Source organism: Jaculus jaculus, chromosome 14 (genome assembly GCF_020740685.1).
Source record: "Jaculus jaculus isolate mJacJac1 chromosome 14, mJacJac1.mat.Y.cur, whole genome shotgun sequence".
Lineage (NCBI taxonomy): Eukaryota > Metazoa > Chordata > Mammalia > Rodentia > Dipodidae > Jaculus > Jaculus jaculus.
Genome location: NC_059115.1, coordinates 51420946 through 51442677, shown reverse-complemented (window position 1 = coordinate 51442677; position 21732 = coordinate 51420946). Strand labels below are relative to the sequence as shown.

General features: G+C 40.2%; 1 protein-coding gene across 1 annotated transcript in view; it reads left to right on the top strand.

The window, feature by feature from the left end:
* Positions 1 to 21732, top strand: part of Slc27a6 (solute carrier family 27 member 6) — a 54817-nt gene that overhangs the window by 14013 nt on the left and 19072 nt on the right. Inside the window, exons 4-6 of the mRNA XM_004651523.2 lie at positions 2745 to 2903; positions 5970 to 6094; positions 19772 to 19966. Of these exons, the coding sequence (XP_004651580.2) occupies positions 2745 to 2903; positions 5970 to 6094; positions 19772 to 19966 (479 nt within the window). The remainder of the gene's footprint in view (positions 1 to 2744; positions 2904 to 5969; positions 6095 to 19771; positions 19967 to 21732) is intronic.

Here is a 21732-nt window from a genome sequence, read left to right as displayed (position 1 = left end):
GAGCTGTCTCCCCTTAAGGTTTCTGTCTTGATGAGCTGCTTTCTTGACACACTGGGCTCTTCTTCACTTTCACCTTGGGAATTTCCTTCAACATTCTCTTCTCTTGATCCTGAAGGGATTAGGCCTGAGCTTCTCTACTTGTCTGTTAGTGGACTGCTTTCAATTTGATAAAGGATATTTGAAGGAATTCTTTTCTTGAAGTTTATTTGAAATTCTTACATATCCTAAAATATCTTTTTTTTTCCCTATCCTTATACTTGATTGGAAGTTCATAGGACTCTAAGTTCTAACATATTATTTGGTATTTTGATTTCTTTTTGCTAGCCTTTAAATTTCCTATGTACATTATTGAGAAAGATTGGTCTGATTCCTCACCCTCTTTTTTTATTTTTTTATCTTTTTGTCTCATAAGAGGGAGAGAGGATTGGCATGCTAGGGCCCTAGCCACTGAAATTGAACTTGAGATGTGTGTTGCCGCCTTGTGTGCATGCGTCACCTTGTGCCTCTGTCTTATGTGGGTACTACAGAATCAAACCTGGGTCTTTGGCCTTTGCCTTAACCACTAAATAATCTCTACACCCCTTCCATATGCTTTTTTTTTTTTTTTTTTTTTTTTTTTTTTTTGAGGTAAGGTCTCACTCTGACCCAGGCTGACCTGGAATTCACTATGTAGTCCCAGGGTGGCCACGAACTCTAGGCAATCCTCTTACCTCTTTCTCATGAGTGCTGGGATTAAAGGTGTGTGCCACCACGCCTGGCTCCATACACTTTTTTTTTTTTTTCGAGGTAGGGTCTCACTCTGGCTCAGGCTGCCCTGGAATTCACTATGTAGTCTCAGAGTGGCCTCAAACTCTACCTCTGCCTCCTGAGTGCTGGGATTAAAGGTGTGCGCCAACCACGCCCGGCTCTCCACATGCTTTTCATGAACCTTAATTAGTCTGAAACATTATGATGACTCGTACTGGGACTGATCTTGTTTTGTCATTGTTTTTCTTTGGAAAATGTGTGGGACTTTTCATTCCAGAAATGAATGTCTTCTGTTCTAGGTAGTGGATCTTTTGAAAGCAAAAGTTGGCATTCGTTTTCCTTTTCTTGTTTGTTTCTAGTTATCCTCCTTGTTTACTTTCTCTGTTAAATTTGGTGGCTGGTTCATCATTGCTTTCATGTTTTGAATGCTTACATTTTCAAAGATTGGGCTTCTTGGACTAAGTTATTAATTTCCTAATGTTTTTCTGATTATTTTTCTTCTTTTACATATTGATTTACTTGTTTTTAAATTATTTTTTGTTCACTTGTGTTTATTTATTTGAGAGTGACAGAGAGAGAGAGAGACAGATCAAGAGAGAATAGGCGCACCAGGGCCTCCAGCCACTGCAAACAAACTCCGGACGCATGCGCTCCCTTGTGCATCTGGCTAACATGTGTCCTGGGGAATCAAGCCTCGAACCGGGGTCCTTTGGCTTTACAGGCAAGCACTTAACCAGTATGCCATCTCTCCAGCCCTTGATTTACTTTTTGAGAGACTTGTTGTCCAACATCATATTCTTTAAGTAGATCTCTTTAGAAGTGTATTTTCATAGGGCACTTTGTGTATGTGCTTATAAGTATGGGGTCTGTATGGTATCTGTATGCATTGGTGTGAACACAGAGGGTTATGCCCCATTAGCACACATGTGGAGGCCTGACAAGAACATCAAGACCCAGACTTTAGGTCCTGTAACAATAGCTGCTTGATCTTTAACAAAAGTGCCAATAATGTAGACTGGAGAAAAGACAGCATCTTCCAAAAGTGTTGGACAAATTTGATGACCATATGTAGAACAATGAAATTAGACCCATTCACTTTGCCATATACAAAAATCAAGTCCAAGTGGATGAAAGACCTCAATGTAAGACCTGAAATTCTTCAACTACTAGAAGAAATAGTAACAGGCACTCTCCACAGTATAGAACTGGTAAGATATTTCCTGAACAAAACCCCCGTAGCCAAGGAAATTAAACAAGCGCTCAACCAATGGGATCTCATGAAGCTAAAAAGCTTTTGCACAAACAAACATAACACGAGCAGAGCCCATAGATTACCAGCTGAATGGGAGAAAATCTTTGCCAGCTATGCCCCTGACAGAAGAAGCTAGGTGTACTTTTATCTAGCTTCTTTTATTCTGCTGCAGTATATTCCAGAATAGTGACATAGTAGTCAAGAGAATGTTAAGTCAGATACAAAGGCTACTTTCCCACCTGTGGAGTAGCTACCTTCCTGGTGCTGGGACAAAATATTTTAACCAGAAGTAGCTTATGGGAGGAAAGGGTTTATTTCTAGGTTACAGTTGCCAGGGGAAGGCTCAGTGTGGCTCGAAAAACATGGCAGAGCAGCCGGCTGGGCATCATAGCTTTGCAGCAGCAAAAAGGAAGAAGTCTGAGTAATGGGCTTGGAACTGGACTATAGTACTTCAAAGCCCATCCCAGGAACATACCTCTTTCAGCAAGACTCAGCCTCCAAAAGGCCCCCAAACATTGCCAAACTGCCACCAGCTGAGAACAAAGTATTTAAAATGCTTGAGCCTACATGTGATATTTCATTCAAACGACCACAACCTTCCTACATTCCACCTATCCATAATCATGATGTTTCATTTTGCCAAGGTCAGTCTATATAGGATCTTTCATACAGATATGTGAGTTCCTCAGAGAATCATAGCTATGTTTATATGTGTGTGAGAGAGTTTTTCTTTCATGTCTTACAGGTCTACCAAAAGCAGCTGTAATTAGTCAGCTGCAGGCTTTGAAGGGATCTGCTGGACTGTGGGCATTTGGTTGCACAGCTGATGACATTGTGTATATAACCCTTCCTCTGTACCACAGCTCAGGATCTCTCCTGGGAATTGGTGGCTGCATTGAGTTGGGTAAGTTCATTTTTGGATAATTTTTCAAAATCGTTAATAAATCAACATGTATGTTCATTAGAGCTTAAAACCATTAGCAAAATTGAGAATGCTTGCATGTATATTGTATAGTTATGATATTTGTGGAAAGGATATAATTTTATGACATAGCACATTGCTAAAGTGGAAAAGCCTGAATCCTGGGAATTGAGCCATGTAATTAAAGAATATTTCCTGGGCTTCTCTCCTCTTCTGGTCACCAGATCTCAACAGACTCTTTCCCAGAATCCTCAGTTGAAGGAATGTTTCAAGGGAACGAACATGTAAACTAAATAGCTGTTTAGACTAAGTCTTGAAAATCACATGGGTTACTCCAGCAGAATTCTGTTGAGAAAAACAAGCCAAAATTCAGCCTACAATCAAGATCTGAGGGGTGGGTCAGTAAACCCCCACTTCTCTAAGGAAAGAGGAGCAAATCCTTACTCCACAAGTGAGTGAGGAGAAGAAATTGCTACGGTCGTTTTTACCATCTGTCCTAAGCACCAAGAGTTTATGCCCAATTGATTCCGTTTATAAATAAACCAGATTATATGTTATTTAATAACTACAACTGTGTGTACAGATAATTCATTATTGCTCATGTATGCCTGCCATAGTATATTTTTTGGAGAATAGCATATTTAGAATGTGTTCAACATCTGCATTAAGTAAACAAGATAAACATTAAAATTCTATGTGAGAATATATACAATGGCATAAATTGCTGTCAAAATTGAATTGTTGGAGGTGGAACAAGATGATGGTTGATTAATATCCCCTGGCAACTATCTCTCCACTGATCCACCAAGGTGGTTAGTTCTATTCACACTAACCTGCCTTCATAGGGCTAAGAAAGACAGCTGATAAGCCATAGTGCCTGATTGTAATGTAAAAAAAAAAACAAAAGGCACACTGCAGGAAGGAGGAAGGAGACTGTTTCTTAGGCTCTTCTCCTCTAACTCTAGCCAGCTCAGCATAGATAGAAAGGCCCTGCTTGGGGAGGAAGGAGAAACCTAATGTCCCGGTACTTGATACCTGATTCCAGACCTGCCTTGGTGGAGCTCACCACTAGGCACAGCCCTGGTGATCCTACCCTGGCTCTTACCCATGAAACAAACACTGAGCAACGGAAATACCTCAGATCAGGCCACTGTCCCTAGTACCCTTCTAACCGCCAGAGAGTCTGCATTGGAAGCATGACTCCATCCTTGATGAAGTAGGGTGTAAAAATCAAGCACAGATCTTTGTGTTGGAATTCAGAGGCAGGCCCACTATTGTAGGAACCAGAAAAAATAGAATAGTTATGTCCCAGTAATTTACTCATAGGTGCACATAAAGCAGACAGCTGAAAACACACAATCACACAAAAATGTGTGCGTACGTATTCACATCAGCATTATTCTTGGTAGTGAAAAGGACAGGCAGTCCAAATTCACATTAACTGATGAATTGACAAAATGTTAGATACCTCTGGATTTGTTCAACCATAAAAGGATGATGCATGGTACATGCTACAAGATTAAATGAACCTGGAACATCTCAAGTAGTGAGATGTGAGAGGAGCCTAACACACAAGGCAACAGTGACTAGTCCTCAAGAGGCAAAGTTAGTCATAAGGGTGTTATCAGTTGGTGGCCACCCAGGAGGGAAAGTGGGGCATTGGGAGGATGACCAATGGCAGGCAGGTTTTTGGGGGAAGGTTGTTAAAATTCTGGAATTAGTAATGATGGCCACAGTTTTATAAATGTGCAAATGATACTGGATTGTTCCCTTTAAATTTCAAATTATGTGGATTATATCCCAATTAAAAATATGGCAACCTTGTTTAAAAAGTTGAGTGTTAGGGCTGGAGAGATAGCTTAGCGGTTAAGCGCTTGCCTGTGAAGCCTAAGGACCCCGGTTCGAGGCTCAGTTCCCCAGGACCCACATTAGCCCGATGCACAAGGGGGCACACACATCTGGAGTTCGTTTGCAGTGGCTGGAAGCCCTGGCGCGCCCGTTCTCAATCTCTCTCTCTGTCTCTTTCTCTCTCTCTCTCTGTCACTCTCAAATAAATAAATAATAAACAAAAAATTTTAAAAAAAGAATGAGCAATGCAAAAACTCATCAATGATTACAGAACTTAGTTTTAACACTCAACTTTTTTTTAATTTTTTGTTCATTTATTTATTTATTTGAGAGTGACGGAGAAAAAGAGGCAGAGAGAAAGAGAGAGAATGGGTGTACTCTAGGGCTTCCAGCCACTGCAAACAAACTCCGGATGTGTGCGCCCCCTTGTGCATCTGGCTTATGTGGGTCCTGGGGAATCGAGCCTCGAACCATGGTCCTTAGGCTTCACAGGCAAGCGCTTAACTGCTAAGCCATCTCTCCAGCCCCATTACTCATTCTTTTTTTTTTAAATTTTTTATTTATTTATCTGAGAGCAACAGACACAGAGAGAAAGACAGGTAGAGGGAGAGAGAGAGAATGGGCGTGCCAGGGCTTCCAGCCACTGCAAACAAACTCCAGATGTGTGCGCCCCCTTGTGCATCTGGCTAACGTGGAACCTGGGGAACCGAGCCTCGAACCAGGGTTCTTAGGCTTCACAGGCAAGCGCTTAACCGCTACGCCATCTCTCCAGCCCCCCATTACTCATTCTTGATTGTTAATTCTCAACCTCAAGATATACTGAAGCTACTTTAAGGGTTTAGTAATAATTTGTATATATTCAAAGTCAATGTAAGTCAATACTTTTTGGCTCTCTGAAGAAATCCAACTCTTGTCTAGATGGTTGTGCTCTGATACCTGTAACTCTGATTTATACGGCTGCTATCAGTCTGTGTATTGCAAAGGTACATTTTACAGTCAAAATACATAGTTATAATATGAATATTTAAAGTTATCAGACTGTAGAAATGAATATTTTAAGTGAACTGAATGTAATTGATTGGAAGTAACATATCAAGGTATAGGATATGAGTGTGTCAAACAGGGCAACATCACCAATATTTTAAGAGAGTTCTATCCTGGAGGTTTTCCTCCAGTGCTCACATGTGCCATTTCTTACAGGTGCCACTTGTGTGTTAAAGAAGAAATTCTCAGCAAGCCAGTTTTGGAATGATTGTAGAAAGTATAATGTGACTGTGTTTCAGTACATCGGAGAACTCTGCCGTTACCTTTGCAAGCAACCTAAGGTAAGAGTGTCCATTATCCAAGAACCAAAGGATGTTAGGAAGAATAAGCATTGAGAAAGAAAAGACAAGTTTTGTTTATTTGTTTTAGCTCTACATCATTCCAGAACATAATTTTTCTAAGGTAAATATCGGTTTAGAATATATCAGGGTAAAATAAATATAAGACAATTGAAGTCAAGAGAAAGAGAACTGCCCATGCCATTACCAATAATATGCTGTCTTTTGTTGCAAGATTGTAGAGATTAATAGTCTACTTCACTTCAATTTTAGTTGAATAATAAATTCTATTATGAAATGAGATGTGTGCTATATTTACAGGAAATAATTACTCCAGGTTCAAAATAGATGATCAAAGCACGTCTGCAAAGCATAGCTCAGAGACAGGAGGGTTGCAGGGGCTTGTTGATCACCCCCTGTGATTGAAAGATAGACCCAGCTCCAGGCTCACAGAGATTTTGTCTTATGAAAATAAGATGGAAAAGCAATAGAGGACACCCAAAACCCCTCCTTCTCTGGCTTCTGCCTATATGTTCATGAGGTACATGTGTTTGTACACACACACACACACACACACACACACACATACACCCCAAAACATAGTCATTTAAAATGTTCTTCTTAAAAAAACAATGACACTGATTATACTGATTATAGTTCCTTCTATTTTTGTTCTAAATATGATTATGATAAACTATATTATTGCCTTGTTTGGCTTTAAAGGGAAAATTTGCATTGGTTTGACTTGTTTCCCTATGCAAAGCAGTTACCCTGTCTTTTATTGGTCAGTTTGCTACCATGTGAAAGTGGCTAAGCACAGAGAGCTGAGAGAGCCTGAAGCCTGTCTTTACTGGTTGGGTTGCTTTCTTGTCTTCCAAAGGTATTTTTCCATGATCCAGCATCATTATCTTTCCAAATGCTCATGTTAAACAAAAAGCTTTCTGATATTTTAAACAGACTTGAGGTTGGAAAGAAGTGACAGTGACTTTTTCTTTAGTCAACCACTTTTTAGAATGGCAGCTGAGCATGCCACCCTACACAGGGAGGGACAGTGAAACCAGAGAGTCTATGTTGCACTTTCCTAGGCTAGGGTCACTCATTCGTCACACCTGTTAAGCCATTTGTGGTGGAGTGGGTTAAAAGATAGATACGCAGGGCTGGAGAGATGGCTCAGCAGTTAGGGCACTTGCCTGCAAAGCCTAACGACTTGGGTTTGATTCCCCAGTATCTATGTAAAGCCGGATGCACAAAGTGGCACATGCATTTTGGAGTTTGTTTTCAGTGGCTAGATGCCCTGGTGCACCCATATTCTTATTCTCTGTCTCTCTCTTCCCCTCTCTCTGCTTGCAAAGAGATAACTCAAAATATTTTTTTTTAAAATAGACACATAATTCTAACTACCCACCATACAGCTGAGAGTAGGCTGGTAATATTTAAATAAAACTTTATTAAATATATTGGATTATATAGACGAGATGAACACAGAAGAGTGGGAAACTGGATTATCTGATCTACAGTATTCTTTTATTTATGAGCTTTAAGTTTATCGTAGAGAGACATCCTGTGTACCTCCTGACCTCCTTTCATCAGAAGCCATCCATATATGTATATATACAGTATACATATATATGTCAGCAGTGCTTCAGATAACTAGAGATTTCACATATACATAGCTGCCCTGAAATTTCCGAGAAATGTTTAGTGTTTTTTTAACTTGTTTCTACTTGAAGAATTTATTTTAGATAAGGGTTGTAGTCATGCCTGAACGACTTCATTAAAAACAAAACTAATAATGATAATAATGATAAGAACTCCACTGCAGGCATTTTCTGTTAGATTTCACTGTATTCTTAGGCAATGTGAAACTAATGCCCTCCAGTAAGAATAAAGCTATTTTGATACGATTCCATGAGTGTAAGTACTGCTGGACATAGGAGATGCCTCCACAACGACTTATTATTATGTCTTTTTAAAGAAAGTGAGAGTGAGATAGAGAGACAGAGAGAAAGAAAACGAGAGTTGGTGCACTAGAGCCTCAGCCACTGCAATGGAACCCCAGGCACCTGCGCCACCTAGTGGGCATGTGCGCCCTTGCGCTTGCTTCACCTTTGTGTTTCTGGCCTAAGTGGGATCTGAAGAGTGGAGCCCCATAGGTCCTTAGACTTCACAGGCAAGCACCTTAACTGCTAAGCCCTCCCTCCAGCCCTGGCTTATTATTTAAATCTTCTTTGTAAATCATTGCCCAGCTATTTTTATTTCCTTTCTGGCTGTAAGAGGATCATCATTACTGCAAGGCTGTTTGCTTAGATATATGTATTTTAATTAATTTTTTTTAGCACACAAAGAAATGGATATCTGCATGATATTTCTGTACATATGTATCATTATCCTCTGCCTGTATTCATCCTCACTGCTCTCTCCACTGTACCTTTCTTGATGGCCCCCCTTTGTCAACCTGCTCTCATTATGTACGTATTACAATAGCATATCTTGTCCTTCCCTTCCCCTCCCGTGAAGCCTCTTCCCCCTCTCATAGATTTTTTTTTTCTACTCTACCCACATAGATACACACACAGAAAGAGAGAGAGAGAGAGAGAGACTGCATATATGACAGAGCCTGCAGTATTTCTTTCAAATCTCTCTCATTTTGTTTAACATAATGATTTCCAGTTCCATCCACTTTCTTGTTAATGTCATGAATTAATTCTTCTTTACAGTGAACACAAGTTCGTTGTGAACTTGTACAACACTCTGCTTACCTAGTCATTTGCTGATGGACATCTAGGCTGGTTCCATAGCTTGACTACTGTGAAGAGCAGCAATGGGCATGAGAAGGCACGGATCTCTGCAGCATGCTGCTCATTATCTTTTGATGGCGTATCTAGGAGAAGTATAGGTGAATCATGTAAGAATTCTATTGAGTGACTGAGTGCACACATCCATGTTACAAAATTTTATAAACTTAAATATGTGCAGCTCACATCTTTATGCACTATAATGGCCAGGATAATATCTTAGAAGTGAAAGTTATTTGTATTTTGTGCTTTTTTGTGGAATATTTCCAACCTGCTGTTTAACGTATGCATGGTTCTTGGTCACTGCTATGGCTATGCAATAGTGACCTTTTGTTTATGCTCTATGGAGAATTAGAAGTCCATGTAGTTGTAGCACACAGCTTCAGGTTCACTGAGAGGAACTTCCAGACCAGGCACAGTTATGGAGGAAGGGATATTTATTGAAGGCTACAGACCCAGGGGAAGTTCCATAAATGGCAGAAGAAGCTGGCCTGCCTTTATAGGACCAAGCAGAGAGAGAGAAGTACAAGCCTAAAGGTCAAAAGCCACAGCACACTTCAGGAACTCCAGCTAGGCACACTTTGCATATCTTTAAATTGAAATCTGAAACCCACCACCACAACTTAAGATCCACCCAGTGACATTGCCTCCAGCCAGGTGGCTGCAGATGCAACCTACAAATAAATAAACAACTGAATATATTGGGGGCCATCTATTCTATTCAAACCACCACAGTAGTTCTCTGAAAATTTCTGGAAAATATAGCTATAAGAGATATCCATGACCTACTTTTTAAAAATATTGGGGGTGAAACCCAATTCTCTTTGGCTTCTCAAATACATACATGGATATTTGAGCCAGGGGCGCCAAACGTTGTGTTTAAATTTGAGAAATTACAATTTTATTTATAATTTTTCTAGCTTGGAAATAAATGCATTAATTTTCTCTGCTTAGGTGACTTTTCTTTTTTTTAACTTTTTTAAAAAATTTATTTATTTATTTATTTGAGAGTGACAGACACAGAGAGAAAGACAGATAGAGGAATAGAGAGAGAATGGGCACGCCAGGGCTACCATCCTCTGCCAACAAACTCCAGACGTGTGCACCCCCTTGTGCATCTGGCTAACGTGGGACCTGGGGAACCGAGCCTTGAACCGGGGTCCTTAGGTTTCACAGGCAAGCGCTTAACCGCTACGCCATCTCTCCAGCCCTGACTTTTCATTCATGAATCCTTATAGCTCTAGAATGTGTAATTTATTTTTTTAGTGTTTTCAGGCATGCTTGACCCTTTCATATCTATACATCTGTACATGGGGAGAGTTAACACAACCATCTGGTCACTACCAAGTCTTGAGAGTCGTGTGGATGTTCTATAGCTCACCTTCAAATGACCTGGGCTTTTCTTCTACTTTCCTCACCATGGCCATGGAAGAGGAAGTGGCCTGCAAATGGAGGGCCCTCTTACCATTCCACCTGGACAAGGGGGTCTTGAGATAAGTGAGGTCTCTTTGGGCTCTAGCGCTTGTGATCTCAGATTTATTTTCAGGACTTTATTCATTCATTTATTTTAAATGGCTTGTTGAACCTGGAACCACAGTCTCCCTGACCCAGGATTGAGAATCAGTCAGAAAAAGTCGTGAATTGGGACTGGAGGGATTGTTTAGCGGTTAAAGCATTTGCCTGCAAAGCCAAAGGACCTTGGTTCGATTCCCCAGGACCCACATAAACCAGATGCACAAGGTGGTGCATGCATCTGGAGTTCATTTGCTAGAGGCCCTGGCATGCTGTCTCTCTCTTTCTCTCTCTCTCTCTGTCAAAATAAATCAAAATAAAATATTTAGAAAAAGAACAAGAAAAGTCATGAATGGGCAGCTGAAGCCTATGTTCTCTTAGCCTTGCAGGATTCCCTTCTACACGATCTCCATGCATTCTTCAAGAGGTACTTCCATCCCCTTCTCCCACTCCCTTCCTGCCCAGAACAAGAAAGTCAGCTCTCTTTACCCATGGTTTGCTGCCGTCTTGTCTCCCTTGGATGTCACTGCCTTCTGTAATACTTACTTGATGCCCTGTATGATTGTTTCTGTGTGATATTAGAGTGTCTGCCAAGAAAGACAACTACTGCAATACACAAGTGTTCTTTGCGATACATAGACATGCTGCTGTGACATATATGAATATATTATTATCAGCAGGCTTCAGGAAAAAAAAAAAAAAAGGGATCTTGCATAGACTTAAGATGGAAGGACCAAGATTCTCAACATCTGTTAATATTTCAGATGAGGTCCGAGGAATGAAATCCTGTGCATTAAATACCTACTTATAAGCCAGGCTTGGTGGATCATGCCTTTAATCTCAGCACTTGGGAGGCAGAGGTAGGAGGATTGCCGTGAGTTCGAGGCGACCCTGAGACTCCATTGTGAATTCCAGGTCAGCCTGGGCTAGAGTGAGACCCTACCTTGAAAAACCAGAAAAGAAAAAAAAAAAAAAAAGAAAGCTACTTATACTGGGCTAGTGCCAGATATGACTTACTATTTTTTTTTATTATGTCTCTTTTCTGAGTCTCCCCCACACTCCCAGCAACAAGCCTTCTCATTTCCTCAAAACTTAAAGTTGCACAAGAAGTTCCTCTGTGTAAAGATAAGCTCTCACTTTTCTTTGGCATCAAAAGAGGACATCCAGCATGGGAGTGCTCGGGTCTCCTGGAGTAGGATGGAACCAGGACCTGTGCTCTGGAAGAAAGAGACTGCTCCTCTGAGGAACTGGTTGACCTTGTAGGAGAAAACTTGCAGTCAGCTTCTGCCTCACAGGATAGCAGCTTACTGGGGAACTTGTTTATTTTAGTTTATTTTATTCATCTTATTTTATCTTTAAAAATGTTTTACTCTTACATCTCCCCTCCCATGCTCACATTCGACTGAGGGCCCTCCTCTGTGGGGCCATTGGTCTTTGCTAAAGAAAGCCCAGCTTCAGTTAAAGGTGGGACAGCTTTGTGACTATTTGTCACAACAGTCTAGTGCCTGGTACTGAAACTAGAGGGCAATAGCTACTAAAATGTGAGCCCCTGGGGTATCTGTGTTAAAAGCTCTGACCCATTCAGTAAATTCCCTTTCTTCAGAGGGACTTTAAATGATGAGGATTAAATGAGTGTTTCTGTGTATTGGGAAATAACCTGCTCTACATGTGTATGTGAATATGCCAGCACTCAACAGTAAAGTTGAAAGAGATTTTGCGTGCTTTTTCAGATTCATTAAATAAGGGGTAAAACTACCAAATTACGTTTTGATAGTTTGCTGTTGCTGAGTCCATGGGGACAGTCTTGCTAAAATAAAGCTCTGATTTTGATGCTCTTTAGATCCGGTCTCCCCACTCTCTGCTTCTTTCTTCATACACCGCTGCATAACTTTTCTTGGACAGCCATGGACATATGTCCGTTCACCCCAGATAGGGTACTGATTGCAGATCAATTCAGGAAATCATTCCACCCATGTCTAGCTTGGTGAATGGATGAATCCATTAGATGATTTTACAGAACAAGGATGATTCCAAGGCAACTATATTACTGAAAGGCCCAGCCCAGCATGGGTGATGCCTTATGCAAGCTGCATCCCCAAAGCTCCCTGCTCCATGGCAGGCAGCTCCACAAAGAGTTTCCACTTGACACCACTCTGGACAGTGCCCTGCATAGTGGAGTAGAGTGAAGGACACAGCAGATATCTATTTTTGCCACACATGAAGCTTTTCTATAACTAACTTTTGTTCATTGAAATTCAGTCTTTTTTTTTTTTTAAAAATTCTTTTAGTTACTTAAAGTTTGGGATGGATTTGATGTGCTTGTATACATGTTTGCATGGGCACACATCAGTGTGTGTGTGTGTGTGTGTGTGTGTGTGTGTATGTGTGTATAGGTCAGAGGAAAACCTTGGGTATTATCTTAAGGGACGCCATCCACCTCTATTTTTTTTTCTCTTCAGACAGGATTTGTCATTGTCCTGAAGCTAATCAATTAGGTTAGACTGGCTGGCCATGGAGCTCCAGGGACCCTCCTGTCTTCACCTCCCCAGTGCTAGGATTTTAGGAGCTCACCACCACATCTGGCTTTTTACTTGCATGCTAGGGGTTGAACTCGGGTCCTCGTGTTTGCAAGGAAGACAATTTTGCTGAGCTACTGAGTCAAGTCTCAGAGGACTTGACTGCTGCTCCCCTGCCTGATGATGCCAAATGCCGAGGGAAGCAAGCTGCTACAAACCAACCTGTGAATGAGGAGTGTCTCCTTTGAACTATTTCCCTGCCCCCCCATTTTTTCCTTTTGTTTTCATTTTGCCTCTGAGATAAGATTTTATATAGTACAAGCTGTCTTGAACTTGGCATATAGCTGAAGCTGGTCTTGAAATCCCGATCTTCCTTTCCTGCCTCTACCTTCCCAGCACACCCTGGATTCTGTCCATAATTGGCATGTGCCCTTGAGACTGGATGAAAATCATGACCTCCATGTGCCAAACTGTAATACTGTGTCTTATGTTATTAGGCGATCATGCTGATTAAGGGAACTAATACAATAACCTGTGAAATGGGTGTTCAAACATGCTCATGCCCTTTCTACGCCCTGACTTCTCTGTGTTTGTCTCAATTCTTGGTCTCTACTTTGAGTTTTCATTGTATGTATAGCATGTATAGCTTGTGTATCTTGGCACTTTTGAGTCAGAATAATTTTAATTCCTACTTGTGTGTATGTGTGTGCATGTCCCTGGTCTTTTATCATGTATGACACTATGTGTATAATTTATCTCCATTGGTTTCTGCCTGTCACCAATCCACTGGCTGCAGATCCTTCTTCTCCCCCTGGTAGGGTCATGGGCAGGAAGGACAAGCTCCTCATATGTGGGTTTGCAGCAGCTCGCTTCCCTCGGCATTTGACCTCATTAAGCAAGGGAGTAGTGAGTGGGGGGAGGGGCACCGCAGGTTGTCACAGTGTCCATGCAGGCTTCAGGTGTAACGAACTTTAGTTGCACACGCATTATAGTCCCTGCAGAGCCTACAGTAAAGGAACTGTTGGCCCTTGGAAGCCACTAGTCTTCCAGCTCTCAGCCTGGGAGCTGAGTCCTCTGAGACTTGACCTCTCTCTGGAACTTCTGGAGACTAGGGTCTTCAGGTCCTCTTCTGTGACTCCGTTATGGCTGTCTATCCTTCCTTAGCCAGCTCTTCATCCCCTGTCCTCACGTCTCTACTTCCTCCTGCCCTGGAAGCTTTTAGACTCTTACAGCTATATCAGCTCTTAGCTGGATAGGTGACATCTCCCACAGCTTACTGGCCACAGTTAGATCATCTTGGGGAGCCTGCCTCTGATGGTATTATGGGAGTGAGCTATGGGGCTCACTGTCATTTAGGGTTTGGTGAACTGAGTGCCAGGAACAGGACTCACTCAGGCAAGTGTGCCCGTTGCCAAGTGGGTGTGTTGCTTAACAGTGCCAGGCTCACCTCAGCTGCTCCTATAGACACTGCTGGGCAGGTGTGGGCCCAAACTGCTGATTAGCTGTCCAACACTTAGAGGCTTCTGCCAAGTCTTTCTGCTTTCAAGCGACTGCCTCCATTGCTTCTCTCTGCTGCTTCTTTGTTCATGTTGCTCTTCTGGAAGTAGGGGGAAAGACCACTCCAGAGAAGCCTTTCTTGAGCCCAATGCTACAATAATAAGAGGTGCAGCACAGCACTGTCTCTCAGACAACTCCCTGAGTCAGCCCCAGCAGCTTGCTTTAGGGTGCCCCCACTGGAGATGTTCTGACCAATCTCAGCCAGTTGTTGTGGACCAATCATCGCCACTACTTTGGGCCAATCACAGCTTTGCCTCTTATCAATATTCAATATCACTGAGGCTTTTATTTTGGACCAATCACTGGCTTGCTCTCTGATGGAAATGGCTGGGGCGGGGGGGCTGGTCATCAGAGTTTATTAATGCCTGATAATAAGATGTCTGGGGCTGGACAGATAGTTTAGCAGTTAAGCGCTTGCCTGTGAAGCCTAAGGACCCCGGTTCGAGGCTTGATTCCCCAGGACCCACGTTAGCCAGATGCACGAGGTGGCGCATGCATCTGGAATTCATTCACAGTGGCTGGAAGCTGTCTTCCTCTTTCTTTCTCTGTCTCTCTGTTGCTCTCAAATAAATAAATAAAAATAAACCAAAATTTAAAAAAAAAATTGTACAAACTGTTTCAACTTGCCCTATCTGGGCTGTACCTTTAGGAGCCAGAGAAATCAGCTGTAATCTGTGCATATTTAACTCAAGGCATTTGCGGAGCATTCATGACAGCTGGTGCTAACATAATGGTGGTATGGCTGGCTGTGAGGTGGACAGTCCTTTGCTCATGCTAAGTACAGGAGAGTTCAATATTTCCCTATCCCCAGTGTCTTTGTCTTTTCACAGGAAAATGAATATCAGACAGAGTGCTTACAGTATAAACTTAGAGTTCATCATCAATAACAGTAACAATTTTTGTCTGAAGAGATAGATGGCTTAGCAGTTAAGTCACTTGCTTGCAAAGCCTAAGGACCCAAGTTCAGAACCCATGTAAACCAGATGCACAAGGTGACACATGCATCTGGAGTTCGTTTGCAATAGCTAGAAGCCCATTCTCTTTCTCTCTCTCTCTCTCTCTCTCTGCCTCCCTTTCACTCCTTCTCTCACAAATAAATAAAGATAAAAAATAATAATAGCAATTTTAACCGATTGTTCAGGTAAGTGCAATCTTATGTCATAACTCTTATATGACAGCAAGGAATGAAGAATCAGCAGAGGAAAAGAGGAGGTGTTTTAAAATTAAATTTTATTTTTCAAAAGGGTATATTCTTATAGCCCCCTGCCCCTGCTCCTGTTCTCCTGAGAACCTTTCTCAATTAGGTTATTGATATTCACTCCATGATCCTGAAGTTCTCAGTCTCTGTAGGGGGCCAAAGAGAGTGTGCCTTTGACTAATCCTACCTACTCTGTGGCTCTTAGAATCTTCTTTTGCAATGTTTTCTGAGCCTTGGTGGACATGTTAGATGTCTGATTTAGCGTTGTATTCTCTGTAGCCTTTGGATTTCTGCTTTAATAAGTTTTGAGTGACCACAGTCCCTATTGCTAGCTCCTTGGAGCTGGGTGTTGGGCTAGCAGAGATGGTAATGTTCATGTTGCAGCTTCCCCTGAAATGTCTCGTGGGCCTCAGCAGATGTGGTAGAGGTGACCTCTCTTGTGGCTATCTTGTCATATTGATGGGTCCAGTATCTCTCCACATTCCTCTGCCAACTATAAAATAAGTAGCCAAGAGTAAGACAGTTTGGACTAAAGGGGATAAGCATAATTATTTGAAAAAATTGTGATGTGCCATCCCACTCTTCTTGGTCAAAGAGAAGTGGAGTCTTGTCTCTAGATTCTATGAATTTCTTACCCATGAGATTCTGACTTGATTCCCATTATTAGGTATGAGTTTCCTCCCTCTGAGAAGGCTTCATGTCCAATGCCAGAGCAGCTGGTTACCCACATAACCGGCGTGCCTCTATTGAACATTGGAGATTTTTGAAGCTTGACTTAGGAAGCGATGCGTTATTTTTGGCTCAAAGATCTATGTGCCATGATTGGAGAGAAGCTCCTGGAATCTAAGGATGTCCCAAGTTGAGAGCTCAGAGAAGAATCACAGCCCCACATCAACAAACTAGACTCTGCCAAGACCCCGAATGAGCTTAGAAGTGAATCCCTCCAAGAGCTTCTGAAAAGACCCAGCCAGTCCACACTCTTATTTCAGCTTTGTGGTTCAGGAACACACAAATCAGTTGAACCAGTTTGAGCAAACAGCCTATAGAAATTATAAGATAGTATGTTTGTAATATTTCTAGCTTCTCTTTGAGACAAATTGAGTGGCAACAGTAGAAATGTAAATATATTATTATACTGCTAACACATACTTGTAAATGGTTATTTTAAAAGAAAATCTATTTTGTGAGATTGGTATTGCTTACCTTTGAGACTTGATATGAAAAGTGATGCAATTTGTATAATCATCTGTGTCTTTTGGCATATGTATATGCATATTTCTCAGGTTGTTCAATCAGGAACAGGGTTGTTACACTATATTATAGCCATATGTTGAGCATCCATGGCTATTGCCAAACCTTCACTCAAAATCATGGTGCTATTCATATTCCACCTTCAAATGGAGTACAATTTCCCCAAATCCTTGCCAACACCTAGTGAAAATTTTACAGTGCTAAAAAGAAATGTGGAGTATATTTTATGCTTATTGTCATCCCATGGAACTTTGATTTATATTTCTTTGATGACTAATTATCTTTTCATACACTTATTGGATTCCTGGATCTGGGGAAAAATTACTGCTCCACACTTTGGCAAACCCTTAAGCAATAACAGCATGGTTTTCAAAAGACTGCTAAAGAAGCAATGGGATCAAATCTCTTTGTAAGTTTGTTACTCACAGCATAGAGTGCTCCATAACCTTCACCTCATATCTAATACCTACAGCAGTCTCCTGTCTTCACATGTCCTCAGAGGGCAATGCAAGGCGAGCCCAGGTAGATGATATACTGGTGGCACAGGTCTGTGCCACCATGGCAAGATGCCATCCTTGGGAATTTCCCTATCACTTTAGAGGCTACTGACAAATAAGTCCATCTGTTAAATCTGAAATTGTCTCCCAGAATTCTTATTTTGCAATATAAAATAATTTTCTATATGACACAAAAATTCTATGTTGATTCCAAATTGTTTGATTAAAAAAAAAAAAAGAATCCTTTAAAAGGTAGTTTAGGGCTGGAGATATGGATTAGCAGTTAGGGCACTTGCCTGTGAAGTCCAAAAATGCACATCCAGCTCTCCGGATCCCACATAAGCCAGATGCACAAAGGTGAGGCAAGTGCTAGGTAGCACATGCCCACTAGATGGTGCAAGCATCTGGAGTTCCATTTCAGTGGCTGAGGCCCTAATGTGCTAATTCTCTCTTTTCCTCTCTCTCTCTTTCTCTAAAATAAAGAACATTAAATAAAAATAAATAAAAGACAGTCCAATATAGTATTATCATGACATTAATAATCACATATTAATTTTTATTAAGAACTTTAATATATGAACACATTGGAAAATGGTCATTTTCCTGTCAGATTATATTCTTATGTTCCTTTCTCCTTGCCTCCATTCTACTCTGGGATTATGAATGCACCAGTCAGTCTCTGTGGGAAGCAAAATGCCTGAGAGCACACCTCTCCTCAGATTAGCTTTTTCGTTCATTTTGTCCCCTCTTCCACAAGATTTCCTTAGGCTTAGAAGGCATATTAGAAGTCTCCTTTAGTGCTGAGCTCTCAGCAGCCTTGGATTTTTTCTGTTTGGATGAGTTTCTACTCTACTGTATGCCTGCTGCCATCTCCATGAACCAGGGTTCTCAGACAAGTACTGAGAGCAGCTCTCATACTTAATCTGCCTCTTCCCCTGGCATGTCTCCTGGGCCCTGCAGATGTGTCAGAGATGATCAGTCAACTTATCTTTCTTGTCATGTTAATAGGTCTTTGGTCTCCCCGTTGCTCACCACAACCTTAAAAACCAGATCCTGTAGCCAAGACTAAGAGCAGCATGAATCAAAGAGGATAATATAAAATAGACATTTAGATGACTTGTTGATGGGCAAAACCTCTCCTTTTAGTCAAAGCACAGTGGCAACTTTCTGCTAGGGTTGATGACCTTCCAAGACATAGGCTTCTAACTTGCTTCTCAGGGTCAGGTATGTATTCCCTCCCACTTACACATGATTTTTTTTATATATCATGAAGAATTGTCTTTAAATGTTTAATTTTCTATGTGATATTTGTCCTTTCATATTGATTTTGAGAAATATATACACATATGAAAGACAAAAAAGTTGCATGGTTTTTAAAATATTTAATACTATCACTTTTTAAAAGTGTTTTTGTTGCATTTCATAATTTTAATTGGTTTATGTTTCTTTTCAGTTAATGTTTTCTAATCTCCATGGAAATTTTTTTCTTTTATTTATAAGTTAGGAAATCGTATATTGAAATCAGACAGGACTTTGAATTTGATTTAAACTTGCTATAAGACCAAATATGTGATTGATCTATTTTGCTAAATATTTCATGGGTACTTAAAAATAATGTGAATCCTTTAGTGATATGTCATATTTTTGCATAATTAAATTAGATCAAGTTGAGTAATTGTCTTTAATCTTCTTTCTTCTTATGATTCTTATCCTGATTGTTTTATCAGTATCTAGAGATTTAAGCTAATAATTGAGATTTATCTGTTTCTCTTTTTATTTGCCAATATTTTGCTTTGAATAGTTTAATTTTTATTAGATAAACATAAATTAAGAGTTATTATCTTTCTGATGAACTGTTTATTATTATTAATAAAAGACCCTCTTCATCTGCAGAAATGTTTTCTTTTAAAAACCCCACCACATCAGATATTAATCTGCACATCATAGCTTGCTTCTTTTAAAACAATTTTAGTGGTGGTTAGAGAAGAGATTGAGACATACAATGATCAACCAATCATGTGACATTGTAATTACCTCGGACATTGATTCCTCTATCTTATTTTGCTGATTTAATATTACCTCTGGATATTTCTTCTCTTTTCCTTACCTGCCTAAAGCAAGATCTTCATTGATGTGTAATTTAGAAAGAACAATGTCTAGATATGAGGAGGCACATGCTATAAATTCTTGCTTACTGCTACTTTCATTAGCTATTGTCACAATTCTGTAGCAGTGACCTTGCTTATATTCCATTACTGAACTTCTAGGATAGTCACCATTTAAAGAACAACAAAACAATGATAGAGAATTGGAAGCTAGAGTTAATTACAAACAAAACTCTTTTGTTTTAACAGAGAGAAGGAGAACAGAATCACCAGGTGCGTTTGGCAGTGGGGAATGGCATAAGGAGCGATGTTTGGAGACAATTTTTAGACAGATTCGGAAACATTAAGATGTGTGAACTTTATGGAGCTACTGAAGGGAACATTTGTTTCATGAACCACACCGGAAAAATTGGCTCAGTCGGGAGAACCAATTTCTTCTACAAAGTAAGCACCATGTTTCCTTTATGAAAACTATGCTGAGATGCACAAACTCCATTTAGATTTTGTGCTTGTAAATTACTATGAGTTTTATCATCTTTTTAATTGTGAGAACATTTGTAAAGAAAGGAGTACCTGGAGGTGAACTATGGCTCTTGCTCATACAAGCTTCAGTGGTCTCTCATGTGTTCCCCCTAGAGCAAGGGGTGAATCCCTTGGTACTTTAGCGCATCTGTGTTACATTGGTGTCCTTATCTTCATTATTTGTATGGAATAAAATTTCCACATAGTAAACTGCCCTATGTCAAACAAAGCACAAATTGTCTTTCTTGTCTGGGCTTTTATTTTCAGCGTCTGGAAGTCATTGACACACATGTGCTTTGCTGTGCAGCCATGTCTCACCTCAGCAATGAAGCTGCTTGTTCAGAGCTGTCCTGTGTCACACATGTTTCAATCTGTTTGGGCATTTGAAGATCTATCTTTCGAAGATCTTCTGACCAAGAGAGCTTTTAGAAAATGGTGTTGCTGTTTCTGAGGTTCACTTTGCTTGTACTTGATCCTCTCAATTTGTGGCAGTTTTTCCAAAACAAACTTAATACTCCCCAAAGCCTCCTCTGTGTTGTTCCAGAGCAACATCCAGCAAGAATATGATGATGGTTTGCGTTTTACATTGCCAACTTCATTTCATTATGATTTTGTAACGTTTTCAGTTCCTCTTATCATCCTGCCACAATGTCAACAATATAAAACATTATAATTTTCTCCAATTTATTTGGAGAACTTTTTGATTTTCAACTCATTTGAGTTCCTTGGCTTTTAGGAAGATAAAACAAAAAGGTTTACCTAAAACCATATGGATTCTGACCTTACTGCATTTCATTCACTTGTGTGGTAGCAATGCAGGTAATAAGAAAGTTTATTCAGTACTAGTTTTAAGGAGAGAGAGTTCCTAAGTGTGTGTTTCAGAACTTGAAATGTAATGGAAGTGGATGCTTGCTGTTTCAGAGCAGAACGGGCAGATACCTGGAGAAAAACTATGTGTGGAGAATCAGTGGGTAACAGTACAAGGGTTCTACAACCCCAATATATCTCTTAACTGCAACACCTACTATCTAAGTGCATAAAAATCCTTAGAAAGTATTCCAAAAATGTCCCCAAAACAAACAATATAGATACTTGGGAATAACATATGTATGACACAAACCCAAATAAAAGTCATGGACAGCCTTCTCTTTTATGGCATTTTCACTGTGAAAAATAAGGAAGGAAAAACATGAAATCCACCCACCCCCTAAGCCTTGAAAAGGAGAAGAAGATGAATGTAAATAAAAGGCAGCTGAAAGACATAAATGCACACCAAAATAATAAGTATTTCAAAATGGGCAAAAATTTTTAGGAAAATATTCTTTCCATATGCTCAAAAAGAAAAAGTCACAGGAGTATTCTCTTTCAAAATAAGAGCTCAAAGGCAAGGAACCCTTAAGGGAAACATAAATCAGCAAAAGGAATTAAAAAGTAAACATATTCAGCTCAAAGAAAAGAAAGAAAAAATAAAAATAATGCAGAGATGAATACCATATTAAAGGAATGAAAACCAAAACAGATTGAAAATATTGTTAGGGAGCAAGATGGATGACATCAAGGGGTCACACATATATATTACTGCAATATAAAGAAAAGAGATTGGATTTTGAAAATGTAGATAGACAATGCTCTGGTGTGTGCTAAGCTGTGGTTCATATCAAAGAGAAAATAATTATGTTAATCATGAT